We start from the raw sequence: 24,333 nt of genomic DNA on the forward strand, positions 1-24,333 counted from the left end.
CCATTTCAACCTCTTCATGCTCATCATCACCATCACACTCTTCTTCCTCACTCATTTGAACCTCTTGTTGTTCATGACCACCACCAAACTCTTCTTCTTCCTCACCCATTTGAACCTCTTGTTGTTCCTCACCACCATCACACTCTTCCTCCTCACCCTTTTCAACCTCTTCCTGTTCATGACCACCATCACAGTCTTCCTCACCCTTATCAACCTCCTGCTGTTCATGACCACCATCACAGTCTTCCTCACCCTTATCAACCTCCTGCTGTTCATGACCACCATCACAGTCTTCCTCACCCTCTTCTAGACCCATTCCACCCTCTTGTACAATCTCATCCACTTTGGAAACCACTTCCTTCGTGTCTATGTTTCCTTTTTCAACATCACCCTCTTCCACTTCCTCAGCCACTTCACCACAACTAAGAAAGTGAACTTCCACTGCCTCACTAGGAACATGTTGAACATAAATTTCTACCTCTTCGTTATTCTCCTCTGCATAATTAGCCAAGTACAGTGCTTCACTGTCATCACTCAATAATCTGACATTATTCATCAGCCTTTGTTTGGACCCCTTCCACCAAAGTTTGAAGTCTGCATCATACTTAAATTCTTTAACTATTCCAACCGCTTCAAAATATGACCAACGATCCGGATCAACTCCTTTGATCACGTGTATCTCTCCTCCAACATACTGTAGCCCCTTATTACTAACAAACTTCCCCATGTGATGCAAACAAATGTCGAAAACCATTTCTAGACCTACATTCACACATCAACGCTTTACGCACAAATTGGAACAACCATAACCGAAACACAAAAACAATAGCTTAACTTACCTTTACGCTTGTCTTTACGCTTGTCTTTGACGACCACCGGAACGACCACCGCAACCACCACCGCAAGGACAACCAAGATACAATGCTTCCTGTCAAAGGTTTCCACTACAATGCTTCCACTAAAACTACGTTTTCCCCCAATTCAAATATTTACTTTTGACAAATTCTGAACCATATATCTAATTTCAATCAACGAAGTGCTTAACTGACTTAATCTCAGTTCAACAGTTAAACATCCCACGTGGCAGAGAATGAAGGCAGAGATCAGTGATCACGTGGCATCGCCGTTTGCCACATCTTCAAAAGCTTAACGCCGTCCATTTTTAAGGACTAATACTCAGAGTTTCAAAACTATAAGGACTAAAAACCATCAAAGTTCTGAGCAGGGACTAAAAACAAAATCGTCTGATAGTTCAGGGACTAAAAACATATTTAACCCAAATATTTAATAGTAAATCATATCAATTTCTTTTAAAGTTTAATCAATTTTCTTTTGATACCTGCTCCATCTTTTATCGTTATCCTAGTTAGAGGGTCTTATTCTGTAAAATATATCAAAATGAATGCTACAAAAATTGTGTATAATCTATAAAAGTAAAAAAACTCAGAAAGTGTAAGAATAATTTACTCAAATATCTTATTTCTTTTCCAGAAGTAAAAAAGTTAATGAGATTTAAGTTTTATACAAATTTATCTTCTCATAATTAGTCAACAATTATGCTATCAATCCATCATTATATTACATACTTTCATATCATGAAAAGATGTTACAAACAAAAAGAGAATAAAGAATGAATGAACTAACCAAATCCTTAAAACACTGCATGTCTCAGAAACAAAATGATTAATAAAGCACCCTTAGCAGTGATGAAGAGTAGTAGAAGAACTTTTGTGTTTTTTTGTGTGTCTGCCACCGAACACAAACCCTAAAACTCTTCTGTATGAATGAACCACATCCATGTTGCAGGCTCCAAACTACCCTTTTGGACTCTCCACTGCATTTCCTGCCTAAAAAGAATAGACAAGAGAAAAAGCATCAAAAGTAAACAAAAGAAAAAAAGCTCCTCGGAATGAGCAACAAATTACCATATTTCTCGGCTTCTTTCATGTCCCCATCATTTGGAAATTAATAATCTTTGCTCAAATTTGTCAATGCTTAGCTCTATGTTTGATTTTCGGTTGGAAAGTTTCAAGTTTTTAATTGCTTTCCGTTGGGTTCAACTGTCAAATTTATTCAAACTATGTTTCACAGATTATAAATTCTAACATATATCACGTGTGAAAAAACCTTAAACAAGAGTTAAAGATGTAAACAAAAATGTATGAAGGTGTTTTACTTTATTTTGAGGTAGAAATTTTGTGAATTCATTTAACTCAATTCAGATAAGTGCATTTATTCACTTAAAGGTGTTCTATTTTTTTAATTGTTTTTTATACATTTATAAAAGTAGATTGATATGATTTCTTATAGCATTATAATTCAATTGTTTACCTATTTCATATTTTATTAAATATTATTATAAATATAGTAATAAAAAGTTAAAGTGTTTAACAAATTAATAAATTAAATATTTAAATTATTTAAACATTATTAAATAATATATTAGTATTTAAAAAAGTTGTATTATAAACTTATATATTCAGAAATAATAAATAATTATGATAAAAGAACCTATGAAAATATGATAAAAAAATTAATAAAAGAATAGTTGTTAGTGTGTTACAAGTTCTCACTTTCAGCTTGAATCAAATCCATTTAACTTACGAGTTAAATGAGTTAAATTCATTTTAATCTATATTTAAAAAGAAATTAATTTTTTTAACTAAATTTCAAATCTTTAATAAGCATAATTGACCCGACTCATTTTCACATTATTATATTAGAAGGGTTAAAAACTATTATTATTTCAAAAATATTAAATTCGTTACCTTTGATTTCTTAATTTGAAATTTAAGTGGGCATTTTAATTTTTTGGAAAAACCATTTTGAACTTTTACCGGAGCTATATCTCCATCTTTTAGCAAGGAGATCAGATCATCATCATTTGCATTAGAAAAGAAACCTCCTTTTACTATTTGTTTAGCCCTTTCTTAGCCCCACATACGACAAAAGCTTAATACACATAAAAGAATTTCAATTTAAAGTTTTAATCAGTTTCTAAGCTGAATTTTCTGAGATGGGTGCTCTTCAGTCTACACTTCTCTACTTGATTTTACTACACTCATGCAAGATTTTTGCTTACAAGGACCAACAATGGAAGAAAGCCACTGCCACTTTTGCCAAAGACTCAGAGGGGTCTCTTGTCACCGGTACTATACTTCTCTCTCTCCTTGGTTCTTCTTACATAGTCTCAGGATGAAAGCAGCATCATGTTTTTGACAATGTGGCTGTACTATGTGTTGCAGAAGGAGCTTGTGGTTATGGAGATCTCCACAAGGCAAGTTATGGAAAACACAGTGCTGGCTTAAGCACCATGTTGTTCAACAGAGGGAGCATATGTGGGGCCTGCTATGAAATCAGATGTGTTGACCACATCTTGTGGTGTGTGATGGGAAGCCCTTCTGTAGTTGTTACTGTAACAGATTTCTGTGCTCCAAATTACGGCCTTTCAGTTGATTATGGTGGCTGGTGCAATTTTCCGAGGGAACATTTTGAGATGTCAAAGACAGCATTTGCTGAAATTGCCAAGAACAAAGCTGATATAGTGCCAGTTCAGTATAGAAGGTAACCAAAATAAAAAGTTTCAATGATAAAGATCGATTACATTCTGTTTAAGGATCTCTATTTTCAGTTAAAATTGATCTTTACCTTACAGAACATGTTTTTCCTTTTTGTATTTTTGATGTTTTTAGAATTTCACCCCTCACCATAACCAAGTATGTAACATATAAAACCAAAATATTTGGTTCAAAGTAAAGAGAACTTAAAACACATTTGATCTTATGTTAATATTTAAGTTTGTTGCAGAGTAAAGTGTGAAAGAAGTGGTGGCATGAGATTCACAATGAGTGGGGGTTCTCACTTCTATCAGGTGCTGATTTCCAATGTTGGTGTGGATGGTGAAGTGATTGCTGTGAAAGTGAAGGGGTCTAGAACAGGGTGGATACCAATGGCTAGGAACTGGGGACAGAACTGGCATTGCAATGTCAACTTTCAAAACCAGCCTCTGTCCTTTGAGGTAACAATCAGCAGTGGAAAAACACTCACATCTTACAATGTAGCACCTGCAAAGTGGATGTTCGGACAGACATTTGAAGGAAAACAGTTTCAGAATGAGTAGATTCAAAAGTCTAGATAGGATAGGTTTTGGGAGACTTGAAATTTTAGCATTATAAGAACCTGTAATTGTAAACTATGATTAGTGAAATCACCTGTCAAAGAGCACAAGCTTAATTGTATATATATGTTTGCTCATGATTCATGATCAAACACTCTTTCATCCCTGTGGTGAAAATGATGAAAAGGAAAAAAATTGCGCAAAGGGTAACCTATAATCCCTTTCCTAAAGATTCCGTTGATCAAAAGTTCAGTAATTGAGGGAACAAGCATGTAATTAGAAAGTGATGTCATGTGCACTATTCAAATGAAGAACTCATTTTCTTTCCCATCTTGTTATTTATTTTAGTAGCTTGAGCCTTTCTTTTATTCAAAGAACCAAATCCTCGTGTTCATAGAAAAATTTTGATTTTGATTTGAAGTCACTGCTCTCAGTACAAGAAAGAAACTCCAGCAGTTTCAACTACTAATTCATGGAATTTTCCAAATATCAAAACAAGATTATGGGAAGAAATATTGCATCTGAATGCTCCAAATCTTTGACAAAACAATCTTAGGAATAAAAAGATCTTCGTTACAAGAAAGGAATGATTTTAATTTATCTTTTATCCAATAAACATTCATTAGATGCCACGTAGAGATAGGTAGATACGAGGTGTCAGCGTAATAGCTCGACATCAGAATACACGAACAACGAAACAGTGACGCTTTCTAAAAATAAGCATCAGCACCGTTCTTCTCTTCACTTGCTTCTGTTCATTCTTCTATTTGGATTTCTAGAATCTTCTCTTCAGACCTGAAACCATGGGGGTTCGGTTCTTCCAGAACCCGATGCCCGAATTCGTACCCGAAGCGACGCCGTCTACTCCGCAGGAGCAAGAAGAAGCGCTCACAGTAGGGGACTCACTCACGAAGCTCCTGGCCATGCCCTACGCGCCACTCTCGGAGCGTCTCAAGCGCGCTGCTCTAGACCTCAAAGAAACGGTACCAAACGAATCCTACCCTCAATTCCTTCTCTTTCTTGTTTTTGACCACGCTTCTCTGCTCTAAAGCGTGTGTGGTTTGGTGTCAGATAGTGATAGAAACGTGGGGAGTATCTGGGCAAAAAGATGGAGACTTTACTCTCTACTGCGGCGTTCTGGGCACGGCTTTTCTGCTCTTGAAGTCTTACGAAGTGACACGCAACGGGAACGATCTTTCTCTTTGCTCTCAGATTGTGAAGGCTTGCGATGCCGCTTCCCTTGGTTCCAGGTTCTCTCTGTTTCAATTTTAATTTTACTTTCACGTTTAAGTATAATGGTTCGCGCTTTGAATGAATGGGTGCAGGGATGTGACCTTTATTTGTGGGCGTGCCGGCGTGTGCTCTCTCGGTGCCGTTGTTGCAAAACACGCCGGCGATGATGAGTCCTTGAGGTACTACTTGGCTCAGTTCGAAAAGGTGATTTTTCATCAAATTTTTAAGTATGTTTTTGAATTAGCATTTGAAAAATTTGATTACGAATGAAATTGATTTTGAAGGGAAGTAGTTTACGTTAGGATTTTGTTTTGTTTTTTCTTCTAAAAGCAACTTAAGATTTGGTGTAAATATTTTTATCCAATGTTCAAATATCCATAATTTTTTCAACTAGTTTTGAATGAAATGAATCTGAAAGTGGTTAACAATTGTTTCAACTCAAAATCAGTTCTACATCTTTTGGAATTTAAAATTTGTCGGCCGTCCATAATGGTTCTGTCAGGCTTCAGCAGAATTACCGTCCATAATGTTTGGCTTGAGGCTAGAACTCTGCCATCGGAAATGGTTCTGTCACTCTTATTTAATCTAGTTGTTTTGAAGTTATTGCTGTAGTGGTGATATATTAACTGTTTGAGATCAAAATATATGTGATGAATGTAGTAATAAGAATTAACAACCTTTTGGGGTGCAGATTAAGCTACCAAAAGATCTTCCTGACGAGTTGTTATATGGGAGAGTTGGTTTTCTGTGGGCCTGTTTGTTCCTAAACAAGCACCTTGGTCAGGGGACAGTTCCTTCCAGCTATACAGTGGGTTTGGTCTCAACTACTGCCGTCATTTTTTACTCTTTTTGTGTGGTGAATTGGGGAGAAGACTGAATAAGTACAATGGGGTTGTTATGTTTTTGAAAAATTTTCAGGCTATGGTTGTTGATGAAGTCATTAAAAGTGGAAGGAGGATGGGTAGAAAGGGAAGGTGCCCATTGATGTATGAATGGTATGGGGAGAAGTATTGGGGTGCTGCGCATGGATTGGCTGGGATTATGCATGTGCTGATGGATATGGAGTTGAAGCCAGATGAAGTTGAGGACGTTAAGGGAACTCTGAAATACATGATAAGCAATAAATTTTCCAGTGGAAACTATCCCGCTAGTGAAGATGATAGGAAGAGCGATGTTCTTGTGCATTGGTGTCATGGAGCTCCAGGGATAGCCCTTACACTTGTCAAAGCAGCTAAGGTTATTATACATAGATAACTTTAATTCACTTGTTAACATATGTTTTCTCCAATGAGAACTTTATAATGGTTTGGGGAGTTGCAATAGTTGTATGTTTTGTCGAATCCACAGGTTTTTGGAGATAAAGAATTCTTGGATGCAGCTATGGAAGCAGGAGAGGTGGTTTGGAATCGTGGTCTGCTGAAGAAAGTTGGGATATGCCATGGCATAAGTGGGAATGCATATGTGTTTCTGTCACTGTACCAACTTACAAGGGATGTGAAGCATCTATACAGAGCCAAGGCTTTTGCTTGCTTTTTGCTTGACAGTGCTCATAAGCTGATATCTGAAGGTGAAATGCATGGAGGTGATAGACCATATTCATTGTTTGAAGGGAAAGGAGGCATGGCTTATCTTTTCTTGGATATGATCGATCCTTCCCAGTCTAAATTTCCAGCGTATGAGCTCTGAGAATATACATAGTTTCAAAATGAGGCCTTTTGTTATGTGTAGTGGTATAAGTTTGGAGTCTCATTATCTTGTGAAGTAAATGAGCTTAGGTTCTTATGAAACAACTATGATGTGGCAACCATAGGTTTCAAAATTTACAATCAGTATGTGAAGCTAAGACTGGCCGAAAATTACTCAGTTATCGTTTACTGGCAATTTTTTATATAGTTTAATTCATAATATTTTTCATTAAATAGTCAACTATCTATCTAATAAAACAATACTTTATGGAATTACCAAAAATATCCACTCTATTTTATATTTTATTAACACCTACCTCAAATAATAATTTTTTTCATCATTTGCATTTGTACACAATTTATAGTTTTACCTTTATAGATTTAGTTTCTTGCTCTACATTTCAATGTCGATATAAGAAGATATATGGAAAAGAAGAAAACAAAAATATTGAGAAGTCGGTCACCATGTTTTCGGACGGTTGGTTTTGATGATCTCAGGGAACATTTAGTGTCATTTTTTATGTAACATCCACGAATAGTATTTAAAATTAATGTTTCAAATTTCAAAATTCTTAGTGTGAAAAATAATATTAATTAAAAACTTTGACATTTAAAACTTGGGAAATTAAAATAAAGTATCAACTTTATTGAAAATATTATCTAATTACATAATTTCAAAATTAATAAAATAAATTAACATAATCATTAACAATATAATATATACATAACAAATAAGTACAACTTAATAACAAATATTCACTTACAACACTATCCTTACTGTCGCAACCGGAATCGCGACGGGACGACGATCCAAAAAAGAAACGGGTTTTGAAAAAAGATTTTGGAGTCGCCACCATAGTTTATTCTGGAAAACTACGGAAAAACCATAAAAAAGATAAGACATGGTCTACAAGAACCAGATTCTAGGCTCGGGAGTCGGTTACGTGTAGGGAAGGTATTAGCACCCTACAACGCCTGCCCTAAGACAGTACCTTTAACTAAATGCACGAATATGATGTGGTTTTCAAAATGTTTAACTATCCCCTAAAATAAAATTCTAAATAAACAAAATATATTTTTTAGTTTTTTGGGCCCGACAAGGATTGACCTTGCTCCTACGTATTCTCATTCAGAATGAGAAATCAGGGTTACGTAGTTCTTTTGAATCTGTTTGAGAAATTTTTTGGAAATTGTTTGAAAATTTGTTTTGAAAATGATTTTGGATTTTTGGGAAGTGAACCTGACAAGGACGAACCTTGCTCCTACGTATCTCCACTCTTAATGGAGAATCAAGGATCACGTAGTTCTGGGTAGATGCGTGCGATCACACGTGTGCTCAACCCTTAAAATACTTTTGTAATTTTATTTAAGAAAAAAAGAAAAGGTTTTTTAGCACAAGGACGACGCGAGCGGTCACACGTGTGCTTAACCTTCAAAACGTATTTTTTTTATACTTTACTTAAGAAAGAAGAAAAGGTTTTTAGCACAAGGACGACGCGAGCGGTCACACGTGTGCTCAACCTTTAAAATATTTTTGTAATTTTATTTAAGAAAGAAGAAAAGGTTTTTTTAGCACAAGGACGATGCGAGCGATCACACATGCGTTTAACCTTTAAAACATATTTTTATAATTTTATTTGAGAAAAGGAGAAGAAAAGGTTTTAGCACAAGGACGATGCGTGCGATCACACATGTGCCTAAACCTTTTAAAATATTTTTGTATTTGTATTTTTTTTTAGAAGAGAAGAAGAAAAGGTTTTAACACAAGGACGATGCGTGCGATCACACATGTGCCTAAACCTTTAAAATATTTTTGTAAATTTTGTATTTTTTAGAAGAGAAGGAGAAGAGGTTTTAGCACAAGGACCATGCGTGCCATCACACATGTGCTCAACCCTTAAAATACTTTTGTAAATTTTGTATATAAATATATATATAAATATTTTATTTTTTATGCATTATTAAATATGCATTTTAAAATAAATAGATATTTAGAATAAATAAATAAAATAAAATAAAAACAATACAAATAATTACAACAATAAAAAATAATAAAATAAAATAAAATAAAAAAAACAAATAGAATAAGATAAATAAGGAAACAAAATAAAATAAATAAAGAAAAGCAAATAAATAAATAAATAATAAAACAAATAGTAAGGGTGCCTAAATAAGAAACTGGGGTGTCTAAACTATTTTTTTTTCTTTTGGAAATGAATTGGGCCAAAACCCAAGCTGAAAGGGGTGTGGAAGTGAGAAACAGGGGCTGCGGGAGAAAGAAGTTTTTTTCTTCTTGGGCTTGACCCAGCACTGGCCCGGGGTGGTATCGGGGTGCGAAATATGAATAAAGGGGGTGCAGAACAACAAATCTTTCTTTTATTTTTGCTTGGCCCAGTGCTGGCCGGGGGCTTTCTTCTGATCCCTAACCTAGAATTTCCTAGGGGTTTCCTTTCTTCCTCCCCATTTTCATATTCAACTCTGAAGCACATGAGACCCAAGGTCTCTTCTCTGAGCAAGAAACCAGAGGCGCCCACCTCCGCCCAAACGGCCACCGCGCCACCAGCCTCTATCAGCCTCGCCGTCGGCGATGACCCCAAACGCCACTGGAACCACTGTCGACCGTGGCGCCACCGCTTTCCCTCTCTTTCGTCTCCCTTTGAAATCGGCAACCCAAGGAGGAGTTCGTCCCGTCCACCGGCTCATGCCCACGGGCCGCCACCGGAACCGACCATCGTCAGCCGCAATCCATGGCGTCACCGGAGCCACTGTCAGCCACGGCGCTGGGTTCGCCTTTCCTCTTCTCCTCGCGCGCGGGAAGTTTCCCCCTTTCTCCGTCGAACACCGCCTGAGCGAGCCCAGACGTCTCGAATCAAGACACCAACGGCGTCGCCCGTCACAGCCAAGGTCGCCACCGGACATCGCCTCCATTGGAACTGGCCGTCGCCGCCTCCGAATCGCGAACCAGGGTCACGCCAGTGACGCAACTCGCTGCCGGCGTACGTGACTCTTTCCTCCCTCTTCTCCTACCGTAGTCGCCGCCACCACAGAGGCGGAAACTGCCGCCACAGAGGCCACCACTAGTGTGGTTCCCCGATTTGTATATCATACGAAACGGCCACTGAGGCTTATGGAGACGATGTTTGGGGATTTGGAAATAAACTGAGGCATAGAGGTTCAAATTCCTGGTTTGTTTTGGCTTGTGATTGCTGTAATCAAAGGTGGTTGGGGTTAGATTTTTGTTGAATTGGATTTTATGCGCTGGGTTGGGTGTTTACAACAAGAGTAGAACTTCGTTGCCAATGGTGGCTGAAGAGAGTAGTGGTAAATTTGTTTCTTAATCTAGCATTGAATTGTGTGAGGGCATGGAAGAAATTGTAGAAATCGGAAGATGAGTAAATGGTTTATCCTGTATTTCAGGTGTTGAACATAGTGGAGAAGATAACCGTGATGTATACATACACGGTTTGGAATACTCAAGTAACAATCACACACAAGCAAAGCATAAAGCTAATCTATCAGCGATTGTAAATTGGACATTACTTGCTTACCTCTTGGAGCTCCTTTCTCTATTGTTCAACTCTGAGCGCCTCCCCCTCGGTTGTAATTTCTTGCCAATTTTTTCAGCTCTCAGACATTGTGCTTTCTCTAGGTTACCCGTGATGAAAACGGAGCTGGACAGATAGTGGTTGGTTTTGAAGGTGAGAAGAGTCGAGAGTAGATTATGGTTGAAGGTGGAGGTGTTGGCAATCCAAAGAGTCTACGAGTTTTTTGGGCTGTGGTCATCAGGTGTGGGAGATGAATCTTGTTGAAACTTTGCAGCTTCAAGATGCTTCTCCTTTTTGGGTTCCCCTGGTCCTGAGGTGTCTGATCGGTGGAAGCCAGAAGATGAATTCCCCCAAAATGGTTCCCCCTCTTTTAGCCTTGTTCCCGCTTCCGATGAAGCTTAAAGTCAAAAACATGGTCAAAACGTTTGCTTCCTGCAACAGCCTCCTGTCCTGACAGTGTAGATGTAGCATGCATGGCGAGCAGAACATTTGCACCAGAATGGGAGATGGCGTGATGGAACCAGAAAAACCAAAACGCTAAAGTTGGCTCAAATTAGACTGACATTTCTGTTTTGTTTCTTTTTTTTTTTTTTTTTAACATTTGACAGAATAAATAAAAAGAGCGTAAAACTAGAATAAAATAAAACAGACTAAAATAAAATAATTCTAAATAGAATAATCAAGAATAAAATAAGAATAAATAAAATAAAACACAATAGAATAAAATACAATATAATAAAATACAATGGCTCAAAATAATAAAATAACCTAAAATAAGAAAATAAAAATAAAAATAAAAATAACATAAAACATAGCAACATAAAAAAAATAAATGAGATAAAAAAAAAGAAATTCATTATTATTTATTTATTTATCCGGACGAAATTGGGTGTTGACACTTACTAACATTATCATTTCTACACCATGTTCCTCATCAACATCCTCATTAGTCATATCATGATTATACCATCAATATCATCCTTATCAACAGTCTTCAAACATATTATTATCACCAATCCCCAATATTATCATGAAGGACCTTGGTTATCTCATGTACTTAACCTTACACTCCTCTTATACCGAAATACCTGCTCGAGTCGTTTCGCCCTTGTGGCTAAAAAACATATTTTTCTGCTTCACAAAAACTTATAAGTAAAAACGTTAACGCATCATGCACCTCGGTTTATATTTAGCAAGGAGGCAGAGACTAGACAAAACATCATTCTCTCATACAAAAAAGATGCAACATTCAAATATAACTCTCTTGTCACAACCAATTCTTCAATACTTAAATTTAACCTTTAATACACAAGATAAATATATAAATAATAATAATGTTTGTCATAAATATATATATATATATATATATATATATATATATATATATATATTTTTTTTTTGAAACAATTACAGCGAGATTGTCATGATCATAATCATATGTTCTTTTTTTATATAACATTAAGTACCTATATAGTTATATTTAATATCAAACTTTATGAATGTTTATTTCTATACAATAATATCTAAACACTACACCATCATCAAATATAATTGTTTACTCATTCATTATACCCATACATATAAATGTGAAATTATATTTTACACCATTTTTCAACTCCTTTGGTAACTCTTCCACATTATAAAATTAACAATCACAAATATAATATTACATGCACTCACCTAACACATTTAAACTATGGTATATTCATATAAATATTATTTATAAATATTTCTAATTTTTTCTGGGTGACATCATATGACAAGAGAAATTCCAGAAAGAAGGTTTCTAAGAAGAAATGGATACTGAGAGAGAATTTCAACAAAGAGAAGAATTTTTATACCACTCAAAAACTGTTCTTCATGTATCCATTCATGTAATTTAGCATTCTCCTTCTTGTCACATGATATCATATGAAGAGACATTCCAAAAAAAAAAGTTTATATGAAATAAGGGATACTGAGAGAGGATTTCAAGAGAGAAAAGAATGTTTTATACTACCTAAAAATCGTCCTCCACGTATCCATTCACGTAATTTAACATTCTCCCTCTTGTCACATGATTTCTTGTGTCCTACTATGTTTTTTATTCTTGTTGATGTGTGTCCTTCATGCTTAACAAACTCCCTCTCCGTTATAACATCTTCATATGTTCATGTCACAATCAATTTAAAGGTTAGGTCTTCTTCAACCACATATTTTTCGTCTCATAGTTATGAAAGAAGTTGTTTTAGGCTGCTATTATATTGTCCTTCTTAGCTTTGTTTTTTATTTTTCGTAGTATGAATTTTTAGTTTTCATTTGGACAGACTGGCTAGCTGGACGGGCGAGGTAGGCTAGCCAGTCTGGCTATGTGGTCGGTTGCACAAGTTGGATTCCAAAATCTATGAGTGTGGTCTTGGTTCTCTGACCATGACCATGTTTATAAAATTACAAAATTCAAATAATTGTGAAGCTTCTTCCACAATAAGGTCATTTTGCTTTTTGATTAAGAATGATTGTATCAATAGAATATAAATATTAGTCGTTTCTAGTTTGATGTTTGATTGAATGTGTGTTTTGGTTGTATCTATATTTTGTAACTCAATTCATTTTTTGGATTATGTTCTCGTATTGGAGTTTTTGTTTTGAGTTCTAACATTAACATTGTGGTACGCTATGGACTAATTTAGAAGTCTAAAACTACATCTATTTCTTTTAGCTTGTGTCTTGATGGTTGTCTTTGTATTTAACTTATGTTATATTGAGATGTTATTATAATTGTGAGGTATTTTGTTATTGATGAGTATTTGCAAAATTTAAGTTAACATATCTATATGATAATGATTCCTAATTTATTTCTGTTTTATTGTTAGTATAAACTGGAATAACTAAAAATTAAAATTCTACAATTTTATGAAAAGAGAAAAGGAACTATGAAAAAAGAGAAAAACAGGCTAAAATATCATTCAAAGGATGCATAACTAGTTTTGGAAGGGAAAAAATGGTAAAGGTATGAAATTGATGTGATGCGAGAACTTATATTAGAAAGGAAAAAAATTGGTATAGGAAAGCAAAATAGTGGCTTGTATCTCAGAAACTTGCATGCCTTTATGCCTTTAATTTAGCAATACTTGGGATGATGACAAATCGTCAAAGCTAAACACTTTATTGTAGTGGATCCAACTGTAACATGAGGCAAAAGCACCGCATAGGTAGAATTTGCTATTTTTAAATTATCAAAATTGTGATTTTTTAAAAGAAAAAGTTACGAATAAATGAAAATACAATTCTAAAAATGATTATAAATTTTTTAAAACTTTTATTAAAAATTATAACACTAACATGACATTCTTAGTTCAATTTCCTTTTTAACCCTTTTATGACTTTTTAACCTTTTTATGAGTGCATCAAAATACATAAACACTCACTTTCTATTCAACATCGTTAAAACAATATTTTTATTTTAAAATATAAAATTAATTTGTAATGAATTAATAAAAAGTGAAAATGTCTTTTTTAACTTCTTTACTAGGAATGGTGAAGGAAAACTGAAAGGTTCCCTTATAAAATTTTTGTTTCATGTATATACATAAGCAAAATCCGGTTGAAGTTTTAAGTGAAATGAAATCTACTTACTTTTGGGTTATTTCTACTTATACTAAAATCATGATTATTCAAATTTTGATAATTTAAAAATTGTATTTCTATCTTATGACATATAAGATGACTTTCATCAAGTTTTTCAAAGTTTTTTCACTAGCTTCTTCAATCGAGCTTTTTAAACTAAGCTTTTTTAATCAAAACTTTTGCAAAATCAAATTCCTTTAGTTGAGTTCTCTAAGTCAAGTTTTTAAGGTTAAGCTCTTTTAGTCGAGCTCTTGCAAGGTCAAACTCCTTCAATCGAGCTTTCCAAACCGAGCTCTCTAGGACAAACTCTTAAGACCGAGTTCCTTTAGCTGAACTTTCACATTGTCATGCTCTTTCAGCCAAGCTTTCCAAGCTGAGTTCTCAAGGTTGAGCTTCTTCAACCCAGCTCTTGTAGGCTTGACATCCTTTAGTTGAACTCCTCCAAAATCGTGCTCCTCTAGGTCGACCTCCTCCACCTAAGCTCTCTTAGGCTAATCTCCAAGACCAGTCACAACATGGCCAAAATAGCATGACTAAACAAGATTACAACATGGCAGAACAAAATGGTCGATCGGTCTTAACATGATCAAAATTAAACATGACTGACCGATTAAAGCATGATCAGATTAACAATAGTAATGACAAATTAATCTCTTAATGTAAATTAAGGTATGATTGGATCGTTATTAGACCAACGAAAGATAAATATTTATCACAACTACTATATATAAAGGTTTCAAGTATGACTTTAACATAACATGTACATAATATACCAATTACTAATTAAACAATCATTTATTGAATTTAGTATCGAACATTTAAACACTATGGACAATATGAAAATCGAGTACTGTAGATAACATAGAAACCAAACATTCTCAGTATCGTGAAAACTAATTCGAGAAGTGACTCAACCTATCCATCAATAATATAATTCGTTCAGTCAAGAATCTCAAAACAACATTTATTTATTTATTGTTTAAATCATAAGTTTTTTTAAAAAAATGATAAAGTAGAAATAATTAAACATTAAATGGGTGCTGATTGTAGAGAGTTGGTGTTATGACGATGAATTTTCGCAACTTTGTGTTAAGAATATTACATTCTTAGAATGCTTAAAAAAGTTGTGATAAGTTTACTTGATATTAAAGAAAATTCATATAATATCTCTCTTTTAACCATATAAGAATAGAATAATACAAAAAACAACAAACGAATGGAGGGTTTTGAAATAATTAAGAAATTAATTATGTTTATTTACCAATTAAAATCGGCTTATCTATGTCTTAATTTTTCAATAATTTTTTTATTAAATGTCATTTAACACTGATACAAGGATAAAATAATTATTAAAAAATAATTTTTTGTATTTATAAAGAAATAAAAAATAAAAAGTAGTAAAAAATAATTCAAATAAAAGTAAAAGAAAAACTTGATTGTCAAAATAGCATTGTTTTCTTTTACATCAACATTTTCAATTATTAAAATAACTTTTCAGAAGCATATATTTGAATGTATGAAGCCAACTATATTAATTGGATTTAAATATTTAAAAATAGTTATGAACACCAAAAATTGATATTCAACGTGAGGAGGTGCAAAGAATTTCTTAGACTGGTAGTCAAATAAGAGAAACGTGAGAGGAAAAGAATGGAATTTTGAGAAGCAAAGAATGGCAGAAGTAGCGAAGAGCAGAGACGCTCGCCGGCGACGAAGAATCCTGGACCAAGGATCCGACCGTCTTGCCTTCATCACGGGTCGGATCCAAACACTCCCTCCCACGCTTCCCGATTCCGCCGCTTCATCTACCCAATCCCCCCATCCAAACACCACCCTTTCCGCTTCTGGTACGTTCCTTCGTTTTCTCCTTCAATTCCAGTTCCCTTTTCTGAAACTCCGATTCTAATTTTCCTTCTTTACTTTCACTTCACCACTCAGATTCCATTTCGCACAATCTTCAACCCTACGGCGACGACCACGCTCCCAACACCGCAATCCAAACACCCCCCAAAAATCAGCCCGAAAGAGACATTGTGACTGTTCCAACTTCTGAAATCCAACCTGAACAAGTCCAATTACAACAACCGCCGCAATCGCCGTCGCCGTCGCCACCATACACCGAAGAACCGAAACGTTTCGTCACTCCGAGTGATATAACTCGTGCAATCAATTCCTCGAGGGTTACCCGACTCTGTTGTTCCGTTCTCGTGGCTCTTATGGTGCTTTTATCTTTTCTGGGCACAAATGTTTTCAGTACTGTGATCAGCTTTAGGCCACTCTACGTTGTTCTTGTGACCAATGCAACGGTTGTGATTGCGAGACTCTTTTTCGGGGTACAGAGGGATTCTGGAAGAACGCGGAGAAGTGGTTCTTCTGGTGATGGTGAAGATGAATATTCGCAACTTGCCAGGATGCTGGAGTTGTGCTTGGTGGCGAAGAATGTGGCGGATGCTGTGTTCATGGATTGCGCTATCTATGCAATCGTTCTCATTTGTGGTCTTTCTTTGATCAAAGCATGATGTGGAATTCTTGTGTTAGTTTGAACATTGAGCTATTGGCTACTTTTTTTTGGTTTTGTTATGTAGTTCGAAACTGATTTTTTAATATGATTCTCTATTTCCCTTTGGTTCTGCTATAGTTTTAATGGTCCGAAGCTACTCCCATTGCTGATCGACATTTGTCCCTTCTTTTGGATAAACTTTCGTAGAATGATAAGAGCCATTAGGCTATAATGAGGGGAAATAACATGTTTTTCCTGGTAGTTAAGAAATGGATGTTCCTTTCAAAAAATAACATTTCTTTGACCGACTTGTTAATTAAAATTTAGCAAACAAAAATTGTATATCAACGAGTCTCCGTTCATGATTTTACAATCTCTGATAAATTTTAGTTAATAATATGTATAGTGTGTTAGAAGGAATATAATAAAGTGTGGCATTTAGATGTCTAATTTCGTTGATTATTACATAGCAGAATTTGACTATTTCTAGTTAGTGTTATATGATACCATCGGACTATCCGATACGTGTTGTTGTCATATTCGGTCTTTGGTGGTACTGGTAAAGATTTTGCAAGCTTACTCAAGGGTCAAGTTCAGGCTGGGCCTAAAACTGGTAACATCAACCATCACAAATTGCAGATTTTATTTGATATTTAGTTCCAGACTTTATTACAACGTATACCCCCTTCTTCATGAACTGGAGGTATCAGAGCCGGATATTACACCGTACGTTGGATTAAGCAGATTAAAAATTAAACAAATCTTACTGGAAACATGCTTTTTTCCCCAGAACAGATTCAGATGCTTTGTTTGTCAATGAACTCAATGATGAGCTGGTTCACCTTGTCTGGAATTTGTTCATGCACAAAATGACTTCCTTCCGGAATATATGTGATTTCCAAGTCCGGCACAACATTTTTCACAGCCCCACCGCGGATATAGTCCTCCATGCCTGGAAACTTGAAAACATAATCTTTCTCACCCATGATGAGAAGTGCTGGATTTGTAACCTTCAGTTCACCTGAGCCAGTTTCCACATTGAGACTCCTGCATAAAATTGTCCAAATGCAATGTTATTGAAATCTGATGTTTATAAATAACATTTTATGTTTCTAAGGTTATCTGGAGTAGCATTACAGTTTCACTTTACAATGAATTACACCTCTGCAGTTTTGAAAGAAGGAAGGAAAATGGGAATCTGTTCTGTTTACCTGTAAGGAACCTGCAATGCATATCTGAATCCAGATTTTTCATATAAAGATGCATAGGTTGAAAGGTCTTCCTCAGAGAACCATGGTGGTAGAGGAGTAGATGGGTTGAACAAGTCCATGATTTCTTGATCATCAGCTGCTACTGGAACCTCACTTTTAGAGAAGAGAGTGTAGATGTTCCTTATCACCGATTTCACAGGAAACCGGCCAAAATCTGCTTCTGCTCTCCCAGGCTCCTGTAAATCGAAATTCGTCAGTGACTACTAACTAATATTTAAAATTGGAAGGAATATAAAACTATGATGCCATATTGAATTTGTACCTGCCACCTAGTAACATAGAAGCCTTTGGGGAGAAGGTGGTTTTGGACAGCAGAGGGACCAGGAAGCAAGAAAGGAACGCCTAAAGTTATGATAGCACCCACTCTTTCTGGGTGCAAAGCTGCTGTAAGATATGCCGGGATTGCCCCAAAATCCTTGCCAACAAGGAAAGCCTGATGATATAAACAATTGTAACAGAGCATGCAATTAGTTCATCTATTCTTCAATCTCAGGGACATGAACTCAAGGAAAGAGGTACCGTTTCACTCCAAATATGGTGAGAAGGAGGTTAGTTTGAAGATCTTAACCGAAGATCAGAGATAGAAATTGTAGCTATACATTACACAATGGTTTATTTCACACACACACAAAACTGGCAAATTCTTAAAACATGTGTGGCACATCTATCTCCTTACCTTGGTTATGTCTAAGGCATCCAAAAGACCCACTATTTCATCAACTAGGTCATACATAGTTTCCTTTTCTGGCTCAGCTGGTTGCTGAGAGAGTCCATAGCCTCTGAAGTCAAAGGCAATAGCTCTATAACCAGCGTTTGCCACAGCAATCATCTGGTGCCTCCATGTGTACCAGATCTCTGGGAATCCATGTAAGAATAGCACTGCCTTGGACCCTTCACAGACACAAATATGATTAAATTGAAGAAGATGCAAATGAGTATTAGACAGTATTCGAAGAGGGTTTTGAAGGAATTAGCGTACCAGTTCCAATCTCTGCCACGTGCAGCTTCAGTCCCTTCACTTCCACTTCACTGTGCTGGATCTTCTCCATCATACAAGGGCGGGTTTACTGCAATTCAACAACACTGTCTCAGAAAAACAGTGGAATTTCAAAGGAAACAGAGTGTCGCGGAAATATCAATGTCAACAGACTTGTTCACGGAATCTTTTGGAATTTTCTATGGTTTAAAAACATTATGTTCTATATTAAAATAGCAAAGCACGTTAAAGAATCAAAATGCTGCCAAAGTAGTAATTTTGCTAGGAAGAAGTGGGTGAACTCCTAGCCAATTGTAACATTTCCTGCACCCAAGGCCAATCACACGTATTCTAGATATATGACTTAAATACTATTTTAATATCTATTTTTGTCTAATTTATTCAACGTGGTTTAAATTATTAACTCTAACGGAAGAGTGTACATAATGATATTGTTTGCATGAGGTCTGCTATTTTTGCTCTCGTGGTTTCTTGATAGGGACAAAAATTAGAGACAAAAATAGTATTCAAACTTTGATATTTTTATATTACTATTATAATTTTTAAGGATTTAATTAATATTTTTACGTACATTTTCTTTACAGTTATTTCCCACAGACTTCGAGACCTCTTTTGTTAGTCTCAACAACCCGATATTCCCTCCCTATGCATTTTGCCTTTTTCCCGTAACGTATTTTGGTACTTTGTGAAAATTTAGCAGTATGCTACGATCATGGATGACGATTTTATTTGCCTATCTTTATTACGAATATGCTATGATGATTCCATGGTTTTATTAAGAAAACTAATTTTCATAAAACAGTTTAGGAGTTAAATATTTCTTTAATTTCATTATATATATACATTTTGTAAATATTTAAAATTAATTGTTTCAGTTATTTTAAAAAATATTTCTTTTCTATCGCCATTTACAAATGCATGGTAATAATATCCGCTTCCACAATAACTTGTATTATTAAAATAATAACGTGAAAATATATTTTAGTTTCTTTATTAAAATACTCTTAGTTCCTAAAATTTGAATAAATTTATTTTAGTCCCGCCAAATTTAGATGTGGTTTTTCGTATTTTTTTTTTGTAAAATTTACACTTTTAAGTTTCTCAAATTTAAAAAATAAGTTTTAAGTCCTTCAACTTTTTCAAAAAGAATTTAGCCCCAAAATTTAAAAACTGTTTTCTAAGTTTTTTAATGTGTAAAAATCTTGAAAACGTAAAGGTGGAGACACAGACTGAGAGTGGAAATCCACGGGATGTAATCTGTGAGATGTCTCGGAAGTTGAATGCTGATGACTTGGTATGGGTAGCCACGGCTATGGAGTTATGAAGAGAGCTTTCTTTGAAAGTTTGAGCAATTACTGCTCCCAGAACGTGAAGTGCTAATTTCTGATTGTGAAGAAGCCAAAATCACATGCAGGTACTGGGAACTAATATGTCAGTTTTCCCTTTAGAGTAGCTTTTGTAGGAAGATCTTGTTATGATTTAAAGCTTCACGTAAAGGCTTTTATTTTTGGTCTTGGATAAAAATATCTTTGAGAATTGATTGTCGTAGCTTGTAGATTCTTGATTTGGATAAATTCCGACCACTAGATACCGGTGAATCCAAGTCTGACAGTTTGAACAAGAAAATGTTAACCTCAAAATTTTGGATAAGGATAATAACTCGTTTTTTAGGTATTTATACTCACGGAAACAACGTCAACTTATATTTTGTCTAAGAAACAAAAAATAAAAAATAAATATACTGTATGGCTGGGTACCACTAAAGAGGGACGAATGGTTACATATTTTGGAATCCCCGAATTTTGACGAAATTGGACGAAGACCATCCGGTTCGATAAGGTTAAAGGCCGAACAGTTTTAGCATTAAAATACTCTTTAAAAGACATTGCAAATCAAGGTTAAGGATAAGTATTAATTAGTGTATAATGGACCGAGATTGAGTCGTGATTAGGGTTTCATTAATCTTAGGCTTATATCAAAAACTATAAATAGAGGTAAAAGGTAAGAGGTAGGTGATCGCATTTATTGTAAATTTAAGACTTTGCTCTGACCCCCGACTGGATTAATTATTGACTTAAGCATCGGAGTACCTTTGGTAGCTACCCCCAATTGGTTTGGAGCGTTGACAAAGGAAAACTTGGACTAAAGACGAATAGTTACCTCTGCAGCCAAGGAATAAATGCAGGTGTGTTTTGTGAAGTTACTCAACCCCCATCTAAAACAGTAAAGATCTTGAAAACGTAAAGGTGGATACATCTCACTAATGACGTCCCTTGGGTTTTCACTCTCAGTCTATGTCTCCACCTTTACGTTTTCAAGATCTTTACACATTCTCTTTGATTTATGTTTCTACACTCGAGCCACACCAAATTGTTAATGATTTACGAAGATGACATAAAAGACGAAATACCAACCCAAAAGACTTCTCGAGAAACAAATCTGGGAGGTTGCTCCATGTAAATCTTTTCTTGCAAATCGTCCACTACAAGAAATATTGCAATTACATACGGATTATTACATACAGATTATGATCTGTATGTAATGTAATAATTACATACGGAATTACATATGGATTATCCGTATGTAATAATTCGTGTGTAAAATCTACGCACAATGTATGCGTGTGATGGAGGTAAAATTACCTAAGGAAAGTATTTGTATATACTTTCTAGAATTCGTATGTAACCCGAAACAATTTTTATCTACTGATATTACATACGGATCTAGAAAATCATTTTTAAAAGAAATTGAATTTAGGTTAAGCCCGTTTTACAGAAACCCTCACTCGAGCTCTCGTCTCTCACAACCCTCATCTCCCAAACCTTCACTGCACCTCTTCTCTGTCGAGCCCTAACTCCCCCTTTCTTCTATCGAACCCTAGCTTTAGCGTTGTTCTCTCGAGCCCTAGCTCTAGCGCTGTTCTCTCGAACGGTCACTCGACCTCTCTTCTCTCGAACCCTCGTCCCTGTTCGAAGGTTTTTCCCCATCTTGTCTCCAACACTAAAGAATCTCGTTGACGAAACAATCTCAGTCACTAAACAGTTTCGTTCGGCCTCTGTTGTTCTGTGTGTGTCTTCGTTGCGCTGTTGGTTAGGTTGACGTTGAGACCTTCATCTGGTAAGTGATACTTCTCTTCCTTCATTTTCGTTGTAATCTGTGTGGGTCAAACACTCGAACCCTAATGTGTGTTATTTTTTTTTAATTGGTCCATTTTTGGTTTGGCTGGCAAGATGTGTTGGATTGTGACCAGGCATCGATTGAGGCTTTATCATATCAGATTCATTCCTTAGACACTTTGGCATTACTTGGTGACTGTCAACGCTTTGCCTCCTCTGTTGAATGGCTTGGTAAAAATCTTCGGTTGATATAGTGAGTATTCGCCCTATCCAATCAAATGCCATCTTTATTTTTTTAGGCAAATGCTAACAGATGCCATTGCCCTTAACGATAAAGTTTTCATATAATGTTTTTATTTGCTCATCATTTATTTCAATTTTGGTTGGGCTGCAGAATAAAATTGTTTCTGTGTTTGAGACCACTATCAGGGTTCTCGATAGCTGGTTGGGCTGCAGAATAAAACCTTAGGTTGTTTTTGTTCTTAGTTGGAAGTCGTTGATAGGAACTTTCTATAGAAGGATCTGATGAGGTTATGCTTTGCTTTCTCACCTCTGATTTTAAGTTGGATATCAACTCTGATAAATATTTACTTTGCTCTTCTGATATTGTCAACTGCTTTCAGGATATTTATTTTGATAAAGATTTTTTTATTAGATTGGTCTGGTAATTTTAACCCTGCATTATTAGATTCTTTCTGCTTTCTTCATGTGAAAGTAATTAGTTTGTCACTTATTAAATATTAATGGATTTTATCATAGAATTTGGAAGCTTGAGGTAAAAGAAGTATTAATGATAAGTGATTGGGATTAGTGTTGGAGTCATAGGTGGTCTGTATTTGGAGAAGAACGGTAGATGCTCTAATAAAAAGAGTAGATCAGATTGAAGGTATACATATACGATTTTTCCGTATGTACAATCTGTATGTAACATCCATATGTAGAATCTGTATGTAATATCTGTATGTAACATCTGTATGTAATATCCGTATGTAATGACAAACAGATTTATCCGTATGTGGGTTATCTACGACCACATTACATATGAATTTTTTTCCGTATGTAACTCATCATTGCATACAGATTTTTGAGCTTACATACGGATTTTGGCTGTATGTAATAGCAATTTTTCTTGTAGTGGTCGTTAAGGAATGCATTATTGACATCTAGTGGATAAAGAGATCATTGTTGAAAGAGTCACCACAGGTTATAATAAACTAACAAAAAAAACATATTTGTCACGGGAGAAAAACATATATGGACGAGTTAAACGCAATGGTGACAAAAGGGAGAGTAGAAGAGACAACAACAGAAGAAACCATGGATGAACCGGAGAGAGAAACCTTAAAAATTCAAGATTCTCCAATCAAAGACACTTGAAAAAGGAAAAAGAGCAACCTTGACGCTTTGAATTGTTGTTTGAGAGGAGCCATGAAGTGTGATCACACACGATGAACTTAAAAGAGGAAAAAGAGTGACATCTACGCTCTAAATTGCTAACTGAAAGGAAATGACATGTGGCACCATGCACGACGGAAAAAGGAGTAGATCCACAACTTCAAAAGCTATTGAGAGTGCAAAGAGTTTTGATGAAGGCGTCTAATGCTACAACGGTGGTCTGGCTGAGACGATTAAAACCGTGTGATTGTTGGTCGAAACTAGAACTCTGGTATTGACAACGGTAGACAACTGTGTTACCGTTAAACAATGGTAGAAAGCGCCACCGCCGACAGTGGCAGGTATAGCGGCATACACTAGTACAAAAACAGCGTACAACGTCGAATATTTTGGGCCTTTCACGTCGAATTTGCGAATGACGTCATATTGGGAGACATTAAATTAACGTCGAACGTCGAATTTTGTCAATATATGACGTTAATTTAATGTCGATTTTTGTCAATATACGACGTTAATAATTTTTTTTTATTTTTTTAATTAATTGTAATCTTTTTTTACAACTCTATGAAACCTGAAAAGAAGAACTATGAACGGTAATATAGGATCAAAAACAAATAACAATAACAAACAACAAACAAGTTCAATCAAACAACAAACAAGTTCAATCAAACAACAACAACAAACAAGTTCAACCAAACAACAACAAACAAGTTCAACCAAAAAAACAACAAACAAGTTTAACAAATAAGTTCTTCAAAACGAAAACGAAAACTAACCTTCAAAAGGTGGGTTCATCGGAATAAAGTGTTACCACCGGTGAGAGAGAAAGCAAAATGCATCTGTGAAGGACAAGAACACGAAAATAATC

At 35.4% G+C, this 24,333-nt stretch overlaps 4 protein-coding genes and 1 long non-coding RNA gene across 5 annotated transcripts; 4 read left to right on the forward strand and 1 right to left on the reverse strand.

Annotated features, from left to right (window-relative positions):
- Positions 1–2,869: 2,869 nt before the first annotated feature.
- On the forward strand, positions 2,870–4,604 carry EXPA20 (expansin A20). The gene is made up of 3 exons (XM_047299263.2): positions 2,870–3,149; positions 3,246–3,564; positions 3,808–4,604. The coding sequence occupies exons 1-3, from the start codon at positions 3,017–3,019 to the stop codon at positions 4,118–4,120; spliced, it is 765 nt and encodes a 254-aa protein (XP_047155219.1). The 5' UTR covers positions 2,870–3,016; the 3' UTR covers positions 4,121–4,604.
- Positions 4,605–4,828: 224 nt separating this feature from the next.
- Positions 4,829–7,224, forward strand: LOC124826435 (lanC-like protein GCL2). Its single transcript, XM_047299262.2, has 6 exons — positions 4,829–5,100; positions 5,189–5,367; positions 5,443–5,554; positions 6,042–6,158; positions 6,269–6,586; positions 6,698–7,224. Exons 1-6 carry the CDS (start codon positions 4,921–4,923, stop codon positions 7,034–7,036), a joined length of 1,245 nt encoding a protein of 414 aa, XP_047155218.1. The 5' UTR covers positions 4,829–4,920; the 3' UTR covers positions 7,037–7,224.
- A 1,977-nt stretch (positions 7,225–9,201) lies between these two features.
- Positions 9,202–11,159, forward strand: LOC148197078 (uncharacterized). The gene is made up of 2 exons (XR_015780107.1): positions 9,202–10,356; positions 10,453–11,159. It is a non-coding gene; the product is annotated as an uncharacterized LOC148197078 (long non-coding RNA).
- A 4,603-nt stretch (positions 11,160–15,762) lies between these two features.
- Positions 15,763–16,816, forward strand: LOC124826437 (uncharacterized). Its single transcript, XM_047299264.2, has 2 exons — positions 15,763–16,033; positions 16,125–16,816. Exons 1-2 carry the CDS (start codon positions 15,859–15,861, stop codon positions 16,703–16,705), a joined length of 756 nt encoding a protein of 251 aa, XP_047155220.2. The 5' UTR covers positions 15,763–15,858; the 3' UTR covers positions 16,706–16,816.
- Positions 16,817–17,312: 496 nt separating this feature from the next.
- On the reverse strand, positions 17,313–19,251 carry LOC124826439 (epoxide hydrolase 2-like). Its single transcript, XM_047299265.2, has 5 exons — positions 18,937–19,251; positions 18,634–18,848; positions 18,220–18,390; positions 17,898–18,133; positions 17,313–17,733 (listed from the first exon to the last, which is right to left on the reverse strand). Exons 1-5 carry the CDS (start codon positions 19,007–19,009, stop codon positions 17,484–17,486), a joined length of 945 nt encoding a protein of 314 aa, XP_047155221.1. The 5' UTR covers positions 19,010–19,251; the 3' UTR covers positions 17,313–17,483.
- Positions 19,252–24,333: the final 5,082 nt, after the last annotated feature.

Source organism: Vigna umbellata, chromosome 6 (assembly GCF_029865625.1).
Source record: "Vigna umbellata cultivar VRB3 chromosome 6, Vumbellata_1.0, whole genome shotgun sequence".
Classification (NCBI taxonomy): Eukaryota; Viridiplantae; Streptophyta; class Magnoliopsida; order Fabales; family Fabaceae; genus Vigna; species Vigna umbellata.